Consider the following 24,439-nt stretch of genomic DNA (forward strand, 5'->3'; position numbering starts at 1 on the left):
CGTCGCCGTTAGACGGAGTGCTGGATGATTTTTTTGTTGAATTTTGCACGTCCGTGCACCCCTCTCCAAACCAAAACTGCTTCCAGAGTGTCAGAAATGCACCTGTGCTAGAGAACACGTTCTGAGGTGCCTCTATTTGAGGCAACTATTCGCTCGTTTTTGTTTGTTTGTTTCTGTACAAGACAATGCAAGTCATTGCATGGTTTGCATTGAGGTACTCGGGAAAGAATGCTTACGCATTAAAAACAAATGAATTTAATACGTTGACACATTTTTAACGCCTTGGCCGTCTATCAGTGCCAGCCTTTATTCCACACAGGTGGTAGAATGGAGACGGGGGAGGCGCCGGAGGGGGTTTGTAGCTTGGGCTGCTGGGTGGTTGAATTATTTTGGTTCTTGATAAAAAGACGCAGGAGTTCCGATTTAGCTCTCAGGCTCCCATGCTCATGGAAACTAATGGAAACAGAAAGCACAAAGCTCATGGTTACAGAAAGAAAGTGTAAATCCCGCGGCGTTTCCACAGTCGTACGGCAATCGAACTGGTACGAAGTGCCTTTCTCTTCAAAGCACCGCGCCAAAGCAGGAGGACGACGACGGGACATTCGTTCATCTGCTGCAGTCGGAAGTTCAGCTAGCTACTACTTTATCACTGATGGTGGCGTTGTCATCGCCGGTAAGTTAAGCGATGTCGGAACAACAACGATGCCCTCGACGTGGCAGATGAGACGTCCAATGACTCATGCGATGTGCTCCCGGTGGATCGTACTGGAAAAGAAGCTGCGGATGCTGTGGAAAAATTCTGCTATGCTATTCCATGTAACAACGTCGCTCCGCACGGATTGTCGAACGTCCGAAAGCTTGTTCCTCCCGCCCAGCTCTCCGCCAAAAGACAAAATAGTATCACCGAATTTCTTCGCAAAGTAAAAGTTACGCATAACGGAATTTAAAAGGTGCTGTTTGGACGTTCATTCGATGAATTCCCCAGAGATCCGAATTAACGAGCTTTAATTGTATAGCACCTATAAAGCTTGTGTGGAAATCGTAGTCATTGCAACCAGTGAAAATTATTTGAACTGGTAGAAATGAACACTAATACTAATACCTTTACTCGTACTCAAATCGAATTGAGCCAGGCGTACAGCACTGCAAAAGCGCTCATGTCAATGAGGCCCATACCTAACTTTAGAAACGTCGGACAAGTTTTTGTAACCATTAGCGCATCTAAGAACTCAACACATCTGCGTAGACTTCGTTTTACCGCACGTATCCGCCCACAACGCCACCTAAACATCAAAAGCACCGAAGCAAACAAGACAAAAACAACAGAAGACTGCGTAGTTCAATGTGCCGGCCCATTCCAGTAACGAGAGGAGCGCTGAGTGGTGCCGCCAACCGTTCATCTCCCCGGTCCCTATAATCGGTGACAACTCTGTGCAAGACCACACAATTTTCACCCAGTACCATCTAGGAGCAACAAGTCGGCAGCAAGTGGGCAACAAGTTGGTTGCCGTTGCAACAGATATTGCGACACGATGCGCCATAACACGGGCCCTATCCACAAGCTGCGCAACTGACGGGGCTGACTTCCTCCTTTACGACGTCATTCTGCATCACGGAGCACCACGCCAGCTCTTGACCGATCGGGGCCGTAATTTCCTCTCTAAAGTGATTGCCGACATTCTTCATTCCTGTTCCACTAAGCACAAATTGACTGCAGCTTACCACCCGCAAACGATCGGCCTCAGGGAGCGCTTAAACTGCACGGTGCTCAGAATGCTTTCTATGTACGTTTCGTCTGGCCACCGGGACTCGGATGCCGCCTTGCCATTTGTCACCTTCTCCTACAATTCCTCCCGCCATGAAACAGCTGGTTACTCCCCTTTCTGCCTGCTATTCGGCAGGGAACCCGCTTTACCCTTGGATACCCTTGTCTCGCCTGCCGCACCTCCTCCTGGTCAGTACGACAGCGACGCCATCGCCCAAGCTGATCCCGCTCGTCAGATCGCTCGCCTCACGCCTCACTTCATCCCAAGCGTCCCGGGAGCCCGTCTATGATCGCCACCACGCCGATGTCCAGTTCCACCCAGGTTCATTGGTTCTGCTAAGGACACCCCAGCGTCATGTAAGACTTTCTACCAAACTACTTTCTCCTTACACCGGCCCTTATCGCGTGTTTCGCCGCGGCCCCGACGTCACGTACGAAATTACGCCGCACCCGTCCTCCTCTGCTCAGCCTCACACGGACCTTTTTCACGTGGCGCGGCTTAAGACTTACCACCCCAAAACCTAAACGTTATATCACCAGACGCCGTGACGGCGTCTTCCCGCCGGGAAGGGGGGGGGGGGGGGTTGTGTTCGGAACAGTTGAGTGAAGACGATGAGGCAGCTAGGGCAATGGGCTGCTTGGGCTGAACTTTAGAAGAGCACGAAGAGCTTCAGCTACCTGTCTCTGTATTCTCTCGATGGCATTGCTCAGCATTGTAATTTCAGTGAATATACTACTGTATTTCCGTGCTTCTGCCTCGAAACAATATATTGTTTTGTGTGTATTAATCCCTAACACCATTCCTAATCACCCTTTCCCGCTTGTTAGACCACCGGTCCTTCTGTTTCATATTGAAAGCGCGACTTCTTTTCCCAATGCTGTCGCTTTCGTCTGGTGTTTCTGGAAGGCTTGACAAATCGCCCCTGATTGGAGCACATATACGCTGTTAAGGAGCGCACGCTGTTTATACTCCAGCAATGGGCATGCTCTGCATTCTCTTGTACACCTCCACTGGTGCGATTGTGTTTTCTCATAACGATGCTAACTGTTCTTCTCCCTTTGCACCGTTCTCGTTATTTCTTTGCGTTTCTTCGTCTTCTCCCTTGAGGGATTTAAGATCCTACCCACCGAGGGAGGCTCTTTCCTTTGTTTCCCACTTTTTCGTACTTGTATGTGGTATTTGCTATTATTCTAAATGTGGTTAGCTCTACTGTAATTAGCAGACTCAAATTACTCTTGTAGCCCTCATCACATCTCTTAAACACACACTTTTTAAGTCGAAGACCCACGAAATTCTCTATCAATGGCTCGGCGGTCCACTTGGAGATCCGTATGGAGATGTCGAATGGTGGTGTGCCACTCCGATATTGGTGGTAATGCTGCCAGCATGTACATTTTCTAAAATAATAAGTGTAAACAAAATGGCCTTAAAATGCAATATTTGCGACCGATTTTCGAGCATATGTAAAGTTTCTATGTTTATAGTACCTTTCACCCACGTAAGTTTGGTAGACAGTTTATTTTAAATAAACAATGACTACTGGATTTTGAATGTGCACAAAGAAAAAAGACGAGTGAAAAAAAACGTTGGCGATAGTACAGGGAGTGCGCGTTGGTTTTGCAATCTACATGACATGTCATTGAATCCAATACATATCTAAATTTGCTTTTCGTCTTTTATTCTGTTCGGGCAGCTGGTACTTTTTCGGACCATATTTAAGATACGCCTACAGCGGACGCTGCGTTTTTGCCTACTGGAGCATCTAATGTTTTCGCAATAAAAGAAGGATGGAACAAAGAAGATGATCAGCAATTCTAGTATTACGCGAGTCCGTGTAAGCTGAACCTCTCAAAAGCGCCCTCCACACGTCATTCGCTTACTTTGTCTATGGTATCAGATGGAGGAGAATCAGAAGCCTCAACGGGCGAAAGCTCTTTGTTCACGGTGGCAGCAGGCAGTACGCAACGGGCGCTACCGCTACGCCGCCGCTACTGTGCAATTAGTGTCCCGCCCCCACGAAAGGAAGGCCTACAAGAGGATGCGGCATGGCCGGACTGGAGGAGCGGCGTGCATGCACTCACGCCGCTCCTCCTGTCCGGCTGTGGGATGTGGTCATGCGGTCTCAAGTCGCATGGTAGTGCGTGTGCTTTGTGGCTGTTTGGTTACGCCCAAGCAGCGCTACCGGCTTCGGCTGGCTTTCTACCGGTGCCCCCATCGGGATGGCGAGGTGGAGATAGCAATCCACGTCCCAACACTGGCGGCCGGCACGGTCCGGTCGCCAGAGGTGTGTCGTGAAGGCCGAACCATTCCACAACGCTACGCTGTTCCCGGCTCACTTTGTGCCGTGCGTGTTGTTGACGTGCTTGCTCCGTACTCTCTGCATGGCGCATGGTCCCTGCGTGCTCGCGTGAAGCGCTGCTACTGCTGGCGCAGTTAAGGGTTTGTAGATTAGATTGATTGTACGGTTTAATGTGCCGACCCTACGCAGGCGATGAGGCGCGCCGTAGTGGAGGGCTCCGTATTAATTTTCACCACCTGGGGATCTTTAACGTGCGCCGAAATCTCGAACACATTGGCGTTTTTGGTTTTCGTCTCCATCAGAAAGGCGGCCGCCGCTGCCGGGAATCGAAACCGCGACCTCGTGCTCAGCAGCGCAACGCCATAGCCACTGAGCCAACGCGGCGGGTGGGTTTGTAGAACCAACCAGCCGCAAAATTTATATTACCTCTGGCTACTTTATTTGTCCACTCGACAGCATATGCTCAGCGTCAACTGTGTTCCCGCTTTACTGGGATTGCAGCGGCCATTCCTGACATATAGGGTGTATTCACAGAGCTTTGGGCCGTGCTGCGGCGCTACCTGCGCGGCGGCGACGACGCCATATTTCAGGTTGCACTCCGCCGCGCGGGCAGCGCGCTTCCCGACGCGAAACGTGGTTTGCAGCGTGCTGCTGGCAAGAACGTTCGTGTGGAAGGCGTTTTTTCTGCGTGATTTGTGGGTTTGCGAATGCCTCGTCCTACCGAGTAGCTAGCATTGTTCTCGCTTCGAAAATCCGGACTGCGCTGGTCTCCTACAACCGCAGACCCGAAGCGGCCGCACGACAAAAAAATAAAAAAAGCGCGCCGTGTATTTTTTTCCTTTCGCTGTTTCGAAGCGATGGCTGGGGCAGTGCTTGAAGGCTGTCTGTCTTCATTCGACGAATTCCCAAAGAAGTTATCGATAATATGGCTAATCAGTATCGAATCTGCTGGAATCCGTTTCATCCAGGTGGGCTCCGGGACGATGGGTGTCAGAGCTTTCACCTCGCACCTCGTCACATGTTTGAGTAATTCGCATTCTTAAAATGTTCACAAATTAAGGTAGCCGGCGTACTTTATGGATGAGACGAACCATACTGGCCTCCCAGCCTCAACATGGGCTATATATACTTCCAGTGTTGAGGTGAACGCACGCGTACATGCAATTTTGCTTCCCAGGTAATTGGGGGCATCCAAATTGATCCAATTCTTCTTCGTCGCCTTCGACTGTTCTCTAATGACCGAGCGTGTTACGTGATCAGACACTAAAGCTTGATGCTGGGTACACAGTTTGAATACTTCAAAAAAAGCGCAGAGACTAAAAAATATTAACGTATGCAGGAACAAGCAGCCTTTGTCACTTGTCTCTGCGCTGCTTCCGAAGTAGCCAAAGCGTATGTGTTCCATAATCTTGTTCTGCTTATAATTTCCGCTTCATCTTTACCGAAAGGAAAATACACAAAATCATCGGTGGGATCTTTGTCGTCGCCACCATATCAAATTTTATCACGTACTTACCTCGCGATGGTTTCCACCCAGACCCTGTGCGTAATTTTTCCGCTTCATTAGGAGCTCAAATGGACGACGTTCGTGCGTTCAACGCACAGAAAACTGTCACCAGAGCACCTCACCGTCTCTCACACTCCTCAAGAAGTGCGCAACATGCCTGGGTGGCACGGTAAAACCAGCTCCTCTCTCACACGCCACCAGCACATCAAATATTCTCGCAGCCTTGGGTGAAGAAATTTTCTCGACTCGCACCACGGTCGCTTCAAGCAACGGAGGAAATAATTAAACAGTTTTAGGTAAGCGGGTTTACGTTCAGCGGAGAGGAGCGGACGAGCGGAAAGCGAGCGGAACGCAGCGCGGGAAAAAGAGTTTTAGCTGGGCGATCGGCTGCCGGCCAGAGCGGAGCGCTGTACACTGCGCCATCTATCTGTTGAGATGTGAATTACCGTGATAGAAAAAAAACATAGATTTATTTATTATGCTGAAACGCCTAAATAAAAACGAACGTCATGTTTCAGTACATATAATTTTACTTTAACGGTGATTTGTATCTTTTAGCGAAGTCGTTAAACTGAAGAAAGTACGTCACCAACGCCAACTGAAGCCGAAGCTCCAAGCCAGCTGTTTGTTGCCGCGCTTTTTAACAGTGTGTGGCTTGCCGCTGCAAATTGCCGCTGATAACTGCTTTGAACAATGCCGAAGAGCATACTGCAGGACCCCCTGCTCCTGACTCGGTTGAAATGGTCCGAAATAGTCGACATCTTGTGTTTAGAGGTTCTGGGCCAGACACGGCGTGACCCACTCTCCATGCGAGGTCTTTTGAACATTGATGCGATCGACAGTGGCGTGTTCAGAACGTACTTTCGGTTTGAAAAGGACGATGTACCCAGGCTACAGAGAGCCTTGTGCATACCTGACAAGGTAACAACTCCGCAGAGGGTGTCAGTTCCCGGCAACGAGGCCCTTTGCATCACGCTAAGAAGACTAGCCTACCCAAACCGGCTGCGCGATCTGGAACCCCTTTTCGCCCGACACAGCTCGACCATATCGTCATTGACGAACGAAGTGCTCAGGCACATCTAGGACAACTTCTTCCACCTTCTGGACGACGTTAATAACCACACGTGGCTGAACCTCGACACCCTAGAAAAGTTCTCACAGGCAAGCGAGAATAATTAGAGTTGTACGTTTGCAATTAAAACTTTCTGACATATTCATTCGTTATTTTTTCAGGACGTTCACGCAAAAGGTGCCCCGCTGACAAATTGCTGGGCCTTCATCGATGGCACGGCGCGGCCAATATGTCGACCAACAAGGAACCAGAAAGTGTACTTCAGCGGCCACAAGAGAGTCCACGCCCTGAAGTACCAAGCTATAATGTGCCCAAATGGCATAATCTGCCAGTTGGACGGATCATACCCCGGCAGCAAACACGATTCAGGAGAGTAAATGACAAGCACAGCTGGTGGATCAAACCGCTGCTGAACGTCGCTCGCCTCCTCCTTCCCTGCTAGGAACGGGCGCAGCTCCAGCTAATCGTAATTTATTCTTTCAGGTAACTTTGTAAACAGCGCCGCATATACGAAGCTACAAAACCTCGTTCAAGGTCACGACTACTGCATCTACGGGGACCCTGCCTGCCCGTTGCGGCCCCTTCTGCTCAAGCCGTATGGCGGAGCTCTCCTGACTCCTGAATAATGTGCTTTCAACAAAGCCATGAGTAGTGTGAGGCAGGCTGTGGAGTGGGGTTTTGGAAAAATTGTGGGACTGTTTGCCTTCGTAGACTTCAGAAAAAACCAGAAGCTCTACCGGCAGAAGCTGCCGCGCATTTATAAGGCCAGCGCACTACTCGCAAACTGTCATACCTGCTTGTACGATTCCCCGGTATCGCAGTACTTCGGCCTTGAACCACCACAGCTTGAAGTTTACCTTGCCCGCAAATAGTGTTGTACAACCACACACAGTTATCGAAACAAAGTTTGTTGGCGAGCCATGCTTTAGAATGATCTTGTGGCTGTCATTTGCTGTACTAAATGTACGCTACTTGTTATGACACTCTAGTGAATGAAATCTGCCGAGCGAAAAGTGCAAAAAACTGACATTCCTGTGTTTCTTCGTATGGAGAAATTGTGATTTCGTTTTGTTACAAGCGTTTCCGCTATACTGTGTTAAATGCCACAACATTACTGGCAGTGTCATCTAATTTCCCATGCATGCAAGTCCCCTCTGTACAGTGCGAAATGTGTGTACAGTGTCGACGTATCCCTACACTTGGGCCTTGAACCACCAGTTCTCGAGGTTCGCTTTGCCCCACGGTAATGTTCCATGAAAAGCAGCTTCGAAAACAAAGACTTTATTGAAGAATTGCATACCGTATGGTGTTGTCAGGTTTCCACTTGACGCTGGATCCTTTCGCACTACAAAAAAAAAAAACAGATGACAGCTGCAATGAAGACGACAATTTATCAAAGAATTAAGATCCTCTTACCTGAGGACTTCTAGGTACAACACGACAGTATCTCATTTTCAATGAAATTACCCGTATTGTTCCGGCAAGACATACACTTCCATACATTTGAAAAACAGTTTTCAAAACTGTTAACCAGCCGAACGTGTTTTTGCTGGAACTACCCGTTTTCGACCCCTCGGCGCAAGAAAAATGCTGGTGCGCAGTGATGTCTTGCCGTTACCTCCTAATAAATAAATAATCTACAACCTTAGGCGTCCTCGAGGCTAAACCATTGCATTTTAAATAAAGTTGTATTTGAGTTTACGTGTAGGAAATGTGATCCCACTGGAGATGTTTCTCTACTTACGTGTTGTGGTGGTGTTGTCTTATGTGTTGTGGTGCTGCGCCAGTTTGGTGGTTTGTTCATCAAGCATTTTTTTTATCTCGTCGAGTAGGCTCTCCCGTTCGCCTCTCCAGCGTTCAACTTCGAAGCGGTGCTTCTCTTCGTCCAGGGCCAATCTCCGCTCGTCCTGTGCCAGACGACGCTCCTCGTTGCGAACTTTCATTTTTTCGATTTCTAGCTCCCTGGAGCGCAAATCTAGTTCGTTTTTTTCTCTTTGGGCTAGCAGCTGGAGCCCGAGACTTTGCAAGCCTCTTATTCCTGTGAAGGCAAAAAAATTTCGGCATTCAGTTAATGCGAGTTTATGCACTGTAGCGGACGTTGTTGCGTAATTGTGTAACAACAAGCAAAGAACACGATCTCCATAATCAGCAGTAACACATAGTCGTTGTAAAACCCGCAACTGTGCTGCAGTTGAGTGTTTAATTGCCTAAGTTTTAGATGCTTGCTGTGAATTCTGTAAAAGCCTGCTGTGAAATCTGTTGAAGTTTTATGTCTGAAAGATGCATTAGGGAGGTGGTGACGGAACGGAAACCAGCGAAAAGGACGCAAAACACGAGGAAAGACGAGACAACACAACGCTGGCTCTCGTCCCTCCTCGTGTTTTGCGTCCTTTTCGCTGGTTTCCGTTCCCTCGACATGTACCAACTGGCTCAGCAAGCTGCACTTCTACAGGGAGCTGGTGGTTTTGGCGAAATGTGTGCCTACTTAACATTTGCCTTGTTCATTGCCCTTCTTGCTGTGGAGATTTTGTCAGTGCACATGTAAGGGAACTGAATGCATGTGATCCAGAAAAATTTAGAAACAGTCACAAAACAGCACCACAGTTTGTATAACTGTGAGCACACTGAAGGCCGACTTGTCTACACTAAAGGACAGAAATACATAAACTGTGACTGATTACTGCATTTACTGTCTCAGGGGTGGCTTGGTGGGCTAGTTAGTGTAGCATCTTGAAAGATGCTTGCCACCCTCGTTGCTCCAGATAGTCTACTTCTTTTCTTCGAGAACATAAGACTGTTGTTTGGGACTACTTAGCTTCGTACAGTAAAAAGTGTGCTTTTGCTCCGCTATGCAGAGTGCGCAGTGGTTTCCAGTGCAAACGATAAGCATACACGGGAAGGTTCTCTTGGCCTTCACAGTGGACGTTTTAGAGTCTGAATAAAAGATCAGTTGCAGTTCACCGCTTTCTGTTGCCTTTTCTTGCTTGAGTGTCCTCGTCTACATGCACTGTTAACTCTTTTAAGATGCATTCACTGGCGTCTTCTTATGATGCTCTCCTGCATATCGTTCTGCTATGTAGAAGTGGTGTATAAACCTTTCTCCACACTTCCCTTTACTCGTGCCTGGGAGGGCGTGCTGCTCACTTGCAGGTTGGCGCCGCTGTAGCTCAGTTGAGGGAGGCCGCTGCTGCTGTGTTGGTTCTGGTGAGGCGCGCTGTTCCTGCTGCTCGTTCTCTTGCCCCGGTTCAGCACCAGGGCTGGCAGCAGGTGGCAGGTATACGCTCTGCAACAGCTCGGCAGCAGAACTTGCTTTCAATTAATAAGAGAAAAGAGAAGACAGCACAACAGTAGGTGTCATCAACTAACCGAGCGCGCCGTCGCCTGTGCCGTAGTCTGAGAGCGTCACCCCCGGCAGCTCGTCCGTGTTTACCGGGGCCTCCGCTCCCAACCTCCGCCTTCGTGCCTCGCAGGCGGCCCCTCTGGGAGCGATCCTGGGCTCGTACTTCACACTTTCGCAAAAATCCCACAAGTCCTGCAGGATCTCCTCCTTTTCAGAGTACTGCTCCTCTGTACCCGACCTGAATAGGCAAAGGGACGATCGTCAGATAAACATGCGCGCCAGCTAACAGCGATAAAACAGCGCCAGAAAAACGAGACGAGAAAGCGGAACACAAGACTGTCGCTGGGGGTTGGCCTGAAAGCATTACGTGCAGAATGAACAAATAAATTCACTTTTTAAGGATCTTGGCGTCCTGCCGCTTCCAGCATCCCAGCAAAATGTCTACACGATCTTTTATTCCTCTTAGGGTGAGCTCCCGGCCCACCGCCCGATTCACCGCAGCGAGAACATGCACCCACTTGATGTCATCGCCAAACGGCTTCGCCGCGGCCACCTCCCGAAGAAGACAGAGGTCCTCGTGTGCACTGAAGCACCTCCGGGGCTTTTTAGCTGGTTGCATTCCTGTTTCAGAAGCGTTCGCGCGGGATATTGACGCGACCACGGCCGGCGACGCGACACCGCGAGCGTTGGAGGCAGCCATTTTGGATAACTTCGCTCGCTCGCCCGGCCGCCGCTGCGCTGGGATGACGAAACGAGCGGGCGAGCGCGCAGCGCCGTAAATCCGCTCGCCGCCTCAGCGTACTGGCGCATGCGCAGTGGCGTTTCCGCTGGTCCGCTCCGCTGCGCTTCCCGCTGGCCCGCTCTGCTAAATGAAATCGGCTCACGGGGATGACACCGAGATAGCGCGAAATCGCCAAAACGGACCGGGGTATGCACGCCGCTGGCCGCGCCTGTCAAACCATCAGACAGTTGCATTCGTCGCGCGAAATCATACCGTCTTCAAGCACTGTCCTGGCCTTCGCTTCGAAACAACAACAACAAAAGAACGGCGCGCTTGCTTTCGTCGTTCGGCCTGCTTCGGGTCTGCGGTTGTAGACGTGAACAGCGCATCCGGAATTTCGCAGCGAAAACGATGCTGGCTACTCGTTACGACCAGGCATTCTCAAATACACGAATCACGCCGAGAAAAGCACCGTCCACACGAACGTTCTTGCCAGCACCACGCCGCAAACAACGTTTCACGTCGGGAAAAGCGATGCCCGCGCAGCGGAGTGCAACCTTAAATATGGCGTCACCGCCGCCGCGCAGGTAGCGCGGCCGCGAGGTCCAAGGCTCTGTGAATACACCCTATAGGAATTCGCGCGTTTCTTGTCGCTTAAGCGCGCGCATTTGTTTTCCCCTGATGCGTAGACTGCAGAGTAGCCTGGCAGTAGTTTCTTTTCCAGTAACGTACGTGTTACTTTCCGCAGCCACAAGCTAAAAAAACTTAACCTTTGCTTGCGTAGAAATTATTGCATCTGTAATCTCCGTGTTTGTGTGTATGACGGGCTGGACCATTTTTAATTTCAATAAGAAGGGGGAGTGGTAAGCCAAGATGACTGTTGTGATGTGAGTCAGTAAATTTTACGGGTATCCGTCTGAACTCAAAAATTGATTTGATTGAATAATAATGAGGTTTAACGCACCTTCACTACACAGGCCATGACGCGCTCCGTGGTGGTGGGCTCTGAAATAATTTTGCCCACCTGGGGCCGAATCTTACAGGGAGCCTGAAGATATCCAGTGGGGTGATTTCCCGCGTGGTCTCACGCGATTGGCTCAGAGGTGGAACGTCATCCAGCCTGCGCCACGCACATATGTTTTAGCTATTTTTCCGTTACGTCCCGTAGCCACCTGGTGGCCACGAAGGATGGCTTACATAGGATGCGTTTGGAAGCACTCAGGAAAAGAAGATGGCTGTGCGGATGCCGCCTGTTTTTGCACTTTTAGCGGTGCGGAAAGACGTTCCCGTGCCTGAGCCTCGAGATGTGGACCGCGAGCCGTTTTTGCTGAGCGACCGCGACTTCAACCGTCGTTTTCCTGTCACCAAGAACACTGCGCACATGCTGCGCGAGGAATTTGATGAGTACGTTGATCCTCGAGGTGCCAGCTGGCTTGACCCTGGGCGCGGTCGGCTTGTCTTTTTGTAGTTACACATGAATGTTGTTTTATTCCTTTCAACTACTGCAGAAGTTCGGTTTGGGGATCCTTTTCACTCGCCACGGGCTGTTTCGTGCCTTCGAGGACTTCTTTAGGGCAGGGTTGCTCGCGATATCTCCACAGCACATCAGCATTAACACAGTATTTACAACTAGTCATGAATTGAACATAAAGCAGACTGGCACGGGAACAGCACAGGCAGCGAATGCTACTACACTTTGTATATAGCGAAAGCCGGTTCGAGCTCGAAATGGCGAAGGCGAGATCGTTCAGCCATCTGAGCAGTACGCCCCCTTCGTGTCCACTGATAGGGTTGTGGCCGACGTAGCTGTTTATATCCCCCGCCCATTGTGCCAATAGCGGCGAGGAGGCGTCACGGGCCATTGGGAATGACGAGGGACGATGCCCTCGAAGAAGCGACCCCGGATGAAATGACGGCTGTTTTTCTCGGGTTCAAAAGAACAAGACAGCCAGGGCTTGTCTTAGTATTATACGTTGCAGTCACAGCTTATAGGAACCAGCCCAAAACCTGGAAATGGAGATGGCGAGATCGTTCGACCATCTGAGCAGCTACGGCGCAGCGTGCCCACTCCCGTGCCAATCTTGGAGTGAATGATCAAATCGCGTTAGAGGTGGAGGCGCGCCTGGGATTTCCCTCATTTACGTATATTGCAGCGCTTCGAGGAAAGTTCTGTTCCATTTGGGGGCGGCCAACATAAGCTCCGACGTGGACAACCTATAATTAGGACTTTTCTTCGTGCTTACCACATTTAGTTCAAGACACACTTGGATGCTGCCAATGGCAGTACGGCCGAAACCGAAAAAGGCTAGTAGTGCCGAGCATAGAGTTTCTTAGTAAGTATACCAGAAAGGAAACTGCATCTGGTAATCCATGTCTTGGTGAGGGTTTACGGGAAGACCCCGCTTTTGCCTTGGTCCTGGCATGACAATTGGATTCTTAAGAGGTTTTTTGGGATTTACGTTCTTCACTATGCATTATTCGTTCTTCACTATGCACTATTCACGTCTACGAGCTCTGAGGAAACCTCTCTGTTCTGTGGTAGGTTCGGTGTTCGGTGAAAAGGCAGGCAGTGCGTGATCGTACCTCACGTTGGTCCAGCTGCAGTCGAAGGACGTATGACTCAGCGGGTAATATGCGCCCCCAAAAGTTCTAGCTGACGAAAAACGTACTTCCACGAACCAAGATACCATAGAAACGGAAGCCTGTATCTTTCCTATCTTCTCGTCGTCCGCGACTGTTTAACGCCACGTTTTCTTTTTTCTTCAAGTATGAACCAACTCGCCCAGCAACAAGTGTTGTTAAAGGAGCCATGAAGACAAAACACACGTTTGTGTTTTTCGAAAGATTTCGTGTTTTATAGCGCCCCCAGCGCTTGCCCGAATGCAAACGATGCTTTATTCATTCAGAAATTAATTATTTTAAGTTAACATTTTGATTTTCCCGTTAAATCATGCATTCTCGTGGTCGGCAATGATATCAGAGTGCCTTGTTTTCCGTTAGAGAACCTTGATGGCGTCACCACACCGCGGCAAGCCGTTTTCTGCCCTTGGTTTGTTTGTGAACGTATTTGTACCTGGCTTGTTTTGTTCATGAAAAAAATCGTTTCGTGAAACATGGTGCTCGCTCGACCAATACGGTCACGTAAGACGTCGTCGCTTGCGTCAATCGGCCAGTGTCGTCTGAAACAACCCCATAGGCCCACAGTCCTGTGCAGCTAAACCAAGCATAGCGCGCAGTACCAACTGCACTACGCATCGGTACTTCTATGTTTACGTGTGCTTTCGTAACTTCCACTATTTGTCCTACCATTCTTAGAGCTTTAAAAAGAATGTGCCCTAAATTTAAAACCAAATAGGTCGTTCGGCAAGCTTATAAGCTCTGCCTAATTTTCGTTTGCTTTTGCCGCCCTCCGCCAATCGCAGAGCTGTGTGGTATGACATCATAGGTTCTGTCGCGGGAAATTAGCTAGAGGGTCGCATAGCCATTCCTTTTTTCCTAATTCCGTAGCTTATTTGCACGAAGTTTGGGTTAAAAGCGGTGTCAGTATGATTCCAACGAGACACTCTTTTGAACGAACCAAAATTGTGTTTTCTCTTCATGGCTCTTTAAACTGTAGCTGACGGTCGGTGCACCGGTTCACCAGGAAGACGACCTTTTGATGGGCATGTTAAAAAACCTTCCCAAACTCTTGAAACAACTATTATCTGAAATAATGGTAAAATAATTCACTCAGTTCTCAAATGAATTTTCCCCAAAATATTGACATTGGTGTTAATTTCCGGCTTGGCCTGCAGAATAGTCGGCACAACCGTTCCTACAAAAATACGCTTTACTTCCTTTTTCCTTAGCTTTAAAACAGCCCGTTTTATTTTTCATACATATAATTACACACCATTCTTTGCGTTTTTTGTGGCCCTGTGTTCGAATATAGGGTCACTAAAGCGTTTCAACCCAGGCCAATGATGGAACTAAGGCGAGTGCATGATGTAATGGCGGCCCATGACTATACAGACGGCCCTGATGTGAGCCGCATAGACGGCGGCTAGCACCAGAATCCTCTCTAGTCGCCGACACGGCCAGACGCCACTCTGCTCCTCTCGCGGGAGGAGGAGAGTGGACTGCGGCCGTGGTGCCGAGTGCATTGCTGGAGCCATCTGGTTTAGGCGGTCCTTACTGCATGCTGTATATAGTTTAGTCACGAACGGCGTGTGTGGAAACCAGCCAAGTGGCGAAAATCACATAGAAGTTGGCCACTAGGACAACTTTACCATTAAGCCGAGTTTCATTTACACGTCATAATCAGTTCACAGTGACTTTGCGAACTTGGCAAAATTCCCGTCTCCTGTCTACACATGGACATCTACGAGGGAGTATGGTCGCAGAAAATGGCAGTAGCTCGTCTTTTGTCAAAACTGACCCAATGGGATAATTAGCCGCTAAGGCAAGTCTAACATGACACCTAGTTTTATTTGTATTTCGTATTTAAGTAGTTCGCAGTAAAGCTTTAAAGGGGCACTGACACAAAAATTTTGCTTTTTTGTTGTCGTTGCGAAAGGTAGCTAATGACCTATTGTGTGTAGAAACCTCAATTGCGTCAACCCACGATCCGCGAAAGGCTTGATTTCGTATAAACACAGCGGCCCACGTGACTGCCAGGCGGATATCACAGAGCAGAGCTGCCGTAGCACTGTCGTTCGCGCGTCGGCGGCTGTTTCTGCTAATGCCCCTACGTACTAATATCGTCAGCCGCTTAATGAAAATGCGACCGTGGACGTGATGCAGGCGCCGCGAGTGCAAATTGCTGCCGTGGCTGGAGAACGACGCACGACGTTCGAGACAGTGGGTGGGGAGACGCGCGCTCGGAGCAGCCGGCCGGTCTGCCTACAGATGTGTTAGGCTTGACACTGCCGCGGATATTCAATTGCCGCTCTCGTAAGTGGTTCAGCCGACGATTTGAACACAAAAGTGTTTCATGCCACGGTACAGCAAGACCTCACCGTTGTCATATCCGTCACGGAATTGATATCGCCAGAAAAAGTTTTTTTTTAACGCGGTAGCGCCTGGATTCAGGCCTAGAACTCTTTCGCCGCAACAGGAGATAGAAACCGCTCTGCCAACTGAGTTAAGAACTAGCGCGCGAGTAGGTCTACAAACGCGCCTTATATCTTACCCTATGACTTTTTTTCATGCAGATACCCGCCGCGGTGGCTCAGTGGCTAAGGCGTTGCGCTGCTGAGCACGAGGTCGCGGGTTCGATTCCCGGCCGCGGCGGCTGCTTTTCTGATGGAGGCGAAAAGCAAAAACGCCCGTGTGTGCGAGATTTCGGCGCACGTTAAAGATCCCCAGGTGGTCAAAATTAATCCGGAGCCCTCCACTACGGCGCGCCTCATCGCCTGCGTTGCGTCGGCGCGTTAAACCCCACAATCAATCAATCAATTTTTCATGCAGATAGTGCTGCCGTCTTGGAGAGGCGAAGCGAAGCAGTGCATCTTCACACTAATAAGAGCGGTCAGTTGGCGCCTCGATGCGAGCGCCTGCGTGTAGGGGGATGTGCGTAAATTGAGGAACCCTCCTCCGCCTTCTACATCGTGTGTGATGGCCACGTGTTAAGGAAACTGTTTCATTTAGCGCCGGAGAAAGGCAAAAAAGCCGACTGACGAATGTTGGCCTCGTGACTGCTGTGGTGATACGAAGGACACGCCAGCGAGAAGCAGAACGCGTTCACTCATGCACGTTCCCAAGTACGATTCCGTCTATTGCGTTCCACAAGCTGACTTCGTCGCAATGCAACCGCCTGCCGTACACGCCACGGAGCAGGACCGAAGTGGTCGCACCTTTTCCGAAGCGACCCGCCAGCAGGGCAGCGCTCGACAAGCACACCCACAAGACAAGCTGCCGACCCGCACGTCATTCCCCTTTCGCTGCGGCGGATCGGGTGTTCGACGCAGCGAAACGATTTGCCGACAACCCGTTCGGCTTCGTTCGCACGGTTTTCAAGCGGCTGACGTTACAGTCGGATTTACGCAATGCTCCGGCACGTGCAGTCCAGTGTCTAACGTTGATGCGTCTAAGGGTGCCATACCGACGTAATATAAATAAATAGCTATCGGCAAATTCATACTGATGCACAATAATCATTCAAATGCTCCTGTGAAAACAGATTACACTTTTGTGTTTCCCCGATGCCTATAAAAGAGGGATCAACCACATTTTTAATGCAATTCGCCATCGCATCATTATTTCCTTTCTCGTATGTGCTGCCTTGTTTGGGACTTAACCCCATTTCGTGCACCGGTAACAAGCTATCGCTCCCGCTACTTGCGCCGGCCTGCGCAGCTTCGCGCCCGTCGCCGCCGCCTGCGCAGCCACCTTGCGCCTCCCTCCGTGCGCCTTTCGCGTTCCCGGCCCGTTTTCCCGTCCAGTGTAATAAAGAGCAAGAGAAGAAGTGCCTGAAGTTGCTGCAGAACTTAGGTCCCGGCCTGCTGCTTGACGAGCCAACGAATCTCGGCTCCGCCGCCAACGATCGGATCGTTGATTGCTCGATAGAAAAAGTTCTGACCTCCGATCGGAGTAGCAGGCCTGCGAGAAACGCCGGCAGTGCGGAAGCGGCGAATACCGACTACAACTCGTGACGTGTTTGGATGTTGTTCATTTACTCATTGTTCATTGTCGATTGCGGAAGTTCCTCCGCTTGCTACTCGGTTGCGTTTCGCCCACTATAAAATTGAGTTGAACTATGCTGCAGGCTCCTTTTCCCGCTGATATTGCGCAGATTATGGAGGTGTGTTCACATCTATCTACGAAGTTATCTCGCCCTAAAAATTTTGTGTTAGTTCTGTTTTAATTATCGTGGAATGTCCATCTGATGTCCATACATCCAATGTCCAAGTTTCACTAAGCTGGTTCCAAGTTTCACTAAGCTAAACACAAAACAGGTCTGTTTGTTTCGTGCACGCCTTCGAATTTTTACCGGTGAACGGAACTATAGAGCACCGCTGATCATACACCTTCACAGAATGGAGGTGTATATTTCTTTAAACCGCGGTAAGATTAGTCAGTCACGGGAACGTGGCGATCTCGTATGTCCGCGTTCTCATAGAAAAAATGATGCCTCAACACATAGTACTATAAAAACGAATCACCCACATTCACAGGCACAAGAATTACTCTGTATTGATGCTAATCGTATTTCAAGGACGTGAACTCGGTGTCTTTGGAATCAAGATGGCTTAAGGTTTCTAGCGTGCATGTCAAACTTTCCTTGTTTTAATAAAGATTTGTTTCATTCATTCATTCACAGGTGGATGTCAAACTTTCCTTCACAGAAACTTACTCCACCTTGGGGATTTCCCCTAAATCTGTTCGACTAAAGGGAAATATGTCGCTGCAGTCGCAGGCCGCCGGGGGCGCCGTCGTTAGCGGCGCCGTCGCGCTAGCAACGTTCCTAGCGTACTTGTCTTAGCTAGCCATATTGCCTCTTTTTGCCTCGAAGCCAAAATCAACAGAAAAGGGTAAAACTTTCTTCTTGTTCATCGTGCCTGATGAATTATTCTTTTTGGAAGTTCAACTTTATAATAACTAAGCAAATTTGATATATCTTCTAGAGTAATATTGTAGCATGTTTGCAGTCAGAGCCAACTTTTCAGCCTTTTCATGAGCCATGCCAAGGACGAGTGGAACGTGCCTGCCCGGTACATGAATGAACGCTCGCCGAAGCGCGGCTCCCCTAGACGGTGGCGCCAGATTTTTCTCTAGTATATAATAGTATGAAACTCTATGTATTTATTTAACTAGCCGACCATTTCTGGGCAGCAGGTATTGTTTTCGCTAGCTACTCGGTCCAGCCCCGTACGACTATTTATTTAGATAAGAGCATAATTAAATTGCAGCTATATACTGCCTCGTATAAGGAGAGTCACCCCTCCTTCCTCCCCCCCCCCCCGCCCGAAAAAAAAAAATGACTGGGAAAAGAAAGTCTTCCTAGTAGTTGATATTGTAAACCTTGAGGCTTAAAGAAAGACCGCGGTCTTGGTGCCGATTCGCAAGGCACATTTTTTGGAAACGCGGACGACCAGTACCGGGAAAAGGAAAGGTGTCAACGTTTAACACTGGCTGAAATAGCGGTGCATTACATCCTCGTTAAAAGGGGAATATACTATTTAAAGCACGAGGAATTTCAGAAACCGGAAACCAGTCGCGGTTGAGTAAGCGGTCCGTCCGCCACAAGCATTTATTCAAGGGAGCGAAAAAAGAGAAGTGTGAAAGTTCATAAAAATTGAGACCACCTCCAAACTGTCGAGTCGTGGAGAGGCTTTGTTGGGTTCCCATTGATTGCGGCGGCGCGCCCAACCCCCGGGGCCTCGGCAGAGGCCGCGTTGAGCGGGGGAGCCCGCGAAGGCTGGAAAACGGGCATTGTGAGGAGCTGAGTTCCCACAGGCCGGGGGAACTTCCCATTGTGCGTCCCCGTTTATTTGCTACCCTCGCCCATTAAATCGGCACGCAGTCCCGTTCTGCCCCCTAGTCGCATGCTTTTCTAACTCTGGAGAGTTTTTAGCGATCGCGTTCTGATTTCTATTTCGTTCATTCACGTTTCTTTCGCATATCTAGGTTTCCTCGGGTTAGCTAGAGACATTCAGTTAGCCCTGAAATTCCTTGAAAAAAAATAAAGAAAATCTCGGTGGTGGCGCATTGACGAACGTAACTTTTTCCGTGTGGGCGAAAAAAAAAGAAGGAATTCAAACATTATATCGTTGTACAATACTGGTCAGCAGAAATTCCCATCAAGCCACTTGAGAAAAACGCAAAAAATGAGAAAAAAAAACTTTTTCCGCCCCAGTATACCTCCTTCTCAGTAGTGTGAAAGCTTGTCCACGCATTTAATTGCTTGGTGAAAAATCAATCGTTTAGTTATCATTTTTCTTTTTTCGCGGGAAGCTGTTGGACACTTCAGGACGGACATATTTCAATTGGCGGTGAGATCTTTGAGTGGCGCCCACTGGCTCTGACGTCGGCTTAGGGATTCGCGCCGCTGTCGTCTGCTACACTCCGATTGTGAGGGGCAACAGTGCCTGGGCTAGAAATCGCCCGCTTCGTTGCTGTATGTTAAAAAGCCTGTTTCTAGCGACTCAGTTATTTTGCCAGCTTCTGCCGCATCTGAATAATTTGAAGCTGTATCCCCCACAAGTTTGCAACACACGAAGAGAAAGAGAACAACTTTCTTCAGAGTATCGGTCAGAAGATCGTGTGTAACTCGTCCTTTCTTGCTTATTCGCGAGGATCAGCGATCAGAGCTTCTCGATAAGTATTCAAAATGCGTAGGCTTCCCTGCAGTATTTTTGAGATGCTCCTATGAAGACTGAACAGTCTAATACTATGTACCAAGCAGCGGCCTCTACACGCTCATCGCACAGCAGGAAATAAAGCGGCTTTCTTCTGTTTCTTTTGCTGTTGTCTTGTATCGGATTAATGTTTCTTGCTTTTTTTTCTGCCCAACGCATTAATTTTTCTGCGCCGTCACCAACTTCTTATTAGGAGGTTTCGGGATGTTTGGGAGCCTCACAAAGGTCGTGTGGATATTTTGTATGGCATACATTCCCTTCTTCACAAATTGGCTTTCATTACGGCTGCGTGCAATCCGCAGCGTGTTTTGTTTATTCACATGCAAATACAATGAGACGGTTTGTGCTACGCCACCGCGATCGCGCCCTAAACAAGGTGGTCCACAGTACTCGAAGGCGGCTTTTGTGCTCCGAATTTCTATCGTAATTATTTCGTTATCATAACGAACTGACTCTCAACTCGAACAATGATGACATGATTACGGTGTTGAAGGCATGATATACTCGCTAACTAACGTAATAAATAGTATACCTGCATATATTATAAGACTCGAAACCGAAGAAGAATTCCAAGTAGCTTTTTATTGCTTTTCAACCCTTCCAGGCGCGAAGAACAAATCCTATTCTACTCGGGATGGCGTTCTATGATTCGAAGAAAATTACTTTTACTTTCTTGTCCTGGACTGAGGACCCGGCCCACTAACCAGATCGATTTAATTGTTAAACAAAGTTTTCTCCTCCTCCTCTTGCTCCTCCTCCTCCTCTTGAGTGCAGTTTTCCTATAACGCATATCCGAATATCGGGAAGATATGGCTGTGCAAAATGTCCCGAAATATCCCTCCACGTCTTAACAAACATATATGTGTTACTATAAATTTAACGAAGACGTGACTCGTTTTGCTCAACAAACCTCTGTACTGGTTAGATGCCTGGTATAGAATCAGCACGCTCGCTCGTATATACATACCGGGTTATTTGGAACTCAACCTATAGCGGTATTCAAAACTATACTTTAATTGACACCATGAGCTAGTGTATGCGATTTTCAGCCTATTATTATGATAAAAAGTTACCCACACGCCAATTCTGGTGCGGACAAGCATCAGACGTTAACCGAGCGCAAAGAAACAGCAGGGAGAGCGATCCTGAGTGAAGCAGACGACAAATACGAGAATCCCTAAGCTGACGTCATGGAGGCGTAAGGTCCCTATGGAGGCGCGCTTCGCAGCGCCGCCTGTGTTCGCGCTCACCGGCAATAGCGGAGCTCTTTGACCTCCAGCTCTGTCCATGCGGATCGTTAACCGAAAACCACGCTAGGCGAATTGAAAAGACGTATGACGTGTGACGGGTAGACGCGTGACGGGAAGTGACGAGAAGGTAAGGAACCCACGAGCTGAGGGGGGGGGGGGGACGGAGTGTGAGCCTCATGGAAAAAAGGCGTCCCCGTGGCCGGAATAGAAACTACGTCCTTCGCGTTATTGAACCGACGCCTATTCGATTGTGCTATTATCCCATTCGAGCGCAAAGCCTTTTCTTGGGTTCGTTGTGCGGGCGCTGGCGCCGGACTTCGGCTGATATGAAGAGGATTTTGGCTACAGATTCGGCAGTTAAGATATTGGACTTTAGGAAGGTGGAGTGTGTACTTTAATCTAACTCAGTTTGACAACTATCTTTTTCTTAAGAAAGGCGGAGACCTAAAAAAAACCGAGGTAAAGCTAGGGAAGACCACTAGCTCCTAGGTTTTCTCAGTCTTCGTATCTCAATTGCCAATGTTGCCATTTTTTCGAAAACTTCTCCTTTTATTGCATTTATTTAGTTTGGTGTTTCCATTCTGAACGAAAATTACGGTATCTTGTTTTTGTTTAAGCTGCTTACGTGAAACGTGTACTTTTCCTTTTGGGCTAAAAAGAAAGCTGTCACCAATTGCACATGATCCCCTCGCACTCTACCTATTTCGCGTGCGTTACCACCTCCACAAGCCACCCAGAGATTCTTTAGTGTGCGAGCCGTCTTGCTATGGTTGACCTGTTCATCCATTCTCAAGATTCCCCCCAACATTATGCACCCATTCGTCCAACGACGACGATGGTTGAACGCGAAGAGTTTTTGTGAAGGATTCCTTGGTTGCCATCTGAGTTTGGAATCTGAGTATCAGACGGTTTGGACTTCCACTCGTTTAGCTTTTACATTGACTACGTTTGGACTTTTGATCGCAGCGGCTTTGACTTTGACCCCTCGCCATTTGATTTCACACGAAGAAAGCTTCGCGTTCAGCCATCGTCATCGTTAAACAGGGATGTGCATAATTTTTTTGTCTACTATTGCACGTCCATGCGCCCCTTTATAAATCGGAACTGCTTCGATCGTGTCGAAATGGTGAAATCAGATGGACATCGGTTTCATAACGGAAGCGACCTAGGTTCGATAGCAACCACGGGAAGCACTTTTTTCTTTCACCTCACCCACTGCCATCATCATCGTCAGAGAAGGTTGACTTTCTCGCAGTGCGTTCTGGGTCTGACATACGCCATCAGACAGACGTAGAAAGCTCCACTTTAAAAACAATCGATGTGTAGATGTACTGCAGAGATAAATGAAACTGTTGTCCGTAAGCAGCAATCAAGATAATTCGGGCTGTGGTACAAACCAATATATCGGTGCCAGCTAGACTGCGCTCAGTGGATGGTTGGAAAGTGGAATGCACTAGTTGCTGACAAGGCGTGTTCCTCCCAGTGATAGCGTCTCCAGTAAGCGCTGATCCCTACTCGGCGTTAGTCCAACTGATGCTCCAATAAAGTTTATTCTCCCTCTCTCCAGTAACTTGGCGGAGCTGCGGAATATTGGTGCGAATTATGCATTGGGTTTGTTTGCTTCTGCTTTGTTTTTACTGTTCGGCCGCGACCGTCTGTACTATCTGTGTTCCATGCGAAGCCCGAGTTCCATTGTTTATTTTTATTCCGCACGGGTTATCTCATTCTGATCAGGCGAGCGGTTCGCCCTAACGTGACTAGCCCCCAATAATCTTCTTTGACCTACAATGTTCTCGATGTAAATCGACAGTTCCAGAAACACTCACGCTGAAAGATAAAATCCTGCAGAGCAGACGCCGCGGCATTCTTCAACCGACGCTCGCCTGGCTCGCCTAGGCCCGTCACTTTGCTGAGTGCGGCTTTGCCGCCTGCAAATTACCAAAGCAGCATTCTTTGAGTGGCTAGGGGAGCACAAGTTCGCTCCAATAAAGTTGTTTTCCTTGAAGACTACTGCGTCGCCTTGGCTTCGTGACAATAGAGAATTTCAGCAGAGGGACGAGCGCAGTTACAGCGGAACGACGCGCGAAAAAAAAAAAAAAAAAGAGTTTTAGCTCAGCGATCGGCTGCCGCCTCCGGCGAAGGGTTGTACTGCGCCATCTGTCCGTTTAAATTTCAACTACCTTGATAGGAATAAAAACAAAGGTTTATTTTTAGATGCTAAAACCACAATACAAACACGAATTTTATGTTTCAGTGCATATTATTTTACTTTATCAGTGATTTGGATTTTTTATCGAGGACGTTAAAGTAAGAAAACGTGCTCCACCAACGCCAGCTGAAGCCGAAGCTCCACGCCAGCTGTTTGTTGCCGCGAATTTTAACACACAGTTTTGGGCTTGCCGCTGCAACTTGCTGCAGACAACCGCTTTCTTCGATGCCCAAAAGCAATCATCAGGACCCCCTGCTCGTGACTCGTCTGAAATGGTCGGACATAGTCGACGCCGTGTGTTTAGAAGTACTGGGCGAGACACGGCATGACCCACTGTCCATGCGCGGTCTTTTGAACATTGACGCGTTCGTCAGTGGCGCCTTTCGGACGTACTTTCGTTTCGAAAACAACGACATACCGAGGCTGCAGAGAGCATTGTGCATACCTAAAGTGCTAACAACTCCTCAGCGAGTGTCAGTTCCCGGCGACGAGGCCCTCTACATCACGCTTGGAAGGTTAGCGTACCCGAACCGGCTGCGCGATCTCGAGAGCCTGTTCGCCCGACACAGCTCCACCACATCGTCGTTGACGAACGAGGTGCTAAAGCACATCGAGCAAAACTTTTCCCACCTATTGGATGACGTTAACAACCACACGTGGTTGAACCTCGACACCCTGCAGAAATTCTCCCACGTAAGCGGTAATAGTTAGAATTGTACGTTTGCAAGTTTATTTTCTTGAATATTTTTTTTTATTTTTAGGCCATTCAGTTTGAAGAATTCTCTTAAACAAACTTGAGTGTTACGGTGTGCGCGGGGCAGCACTAAGCGTAATGAAAAGTTACCTCGCTAACAGAACCCAGTACGTATATGTTGGTAACATATTTTCTACAAAAATGAAAATAACCAGTGGCGTGCCGCTGAGCTCCATTTTGAGA

General features: G+C 48.7%; 2 protein-coding genes and 1 pseudogene across 2 annotated transcripts; 2 read left to right on the forward strand and 1 right to left on the reverse strand.

Annotated features, from left to right (window-relative positions):
* Nucleotides 1-6,265: 6,265 nt before the first annotated feature.
* On the forward strand, nucleotides 6,266-7,979 carry LOC144180078 (uncharacterized; annotated as a pseudogene).
* A 1,831-nt stretch (nucleotides 7,980-9,810) lies between these two features.
* LOC144180649 (uncharacterized) lies at nucleotides 9,811-10,817 on the reverse strand. The gene is made up of 2 exons (XM_077708956.1): nucleotides 10,377-10,817; nucleotides 9,811-10,222 (listed from the first exon to the last, which is right to left on the reverse strand). Exons 1-2 carry the CDS (start codon nucleotides 10,682-10,684, stop codon nucleotides 10,006-10,008), a joined length of 525 nt encoding a protein of 174 aa, XP_077565082.1. The 5' UTR covers nucleotides 10,685-10,817; the 3' UTR covers nucleotides 9,811-10,005.
* A 12,910-nt stretch (nucleotides 10,818-23,727) lies between these two features.
* LOC144180650 (uncharacterized) lies at nucleotides 23,728-24,213 on the forward strand. Its single transcript, XM_077708958.1, has one exon. It carries the CDS (start codon nucleotides 23,728-23,730, stop codon nucleotides 24,211-24,213), a length of 486 nt encoding a protein of 161 aa, XP_077565084.1.
* Nucleotides 24,214-24,439: the final 226 nt, after the last annotated feature.

This window comes from Haemaphysalis longicornis, unplaced genomic scaffold, assembly GCF_048455015.1.
Source record: "Haemaphysalis longicornis isolate Haplotype H1 unplaced genomic scaffold, Haemaphysalis longicornis Haplotype H1 scaffold_4, whole genome shotgun sequence".
Classification (NCBI taxonomy): Eukaryota; Metazoa; Arthropoda; class Arachnida; order Ixodida; family Ixodidae; genus Haemaphysalis; species Haemaphysalis longicornis.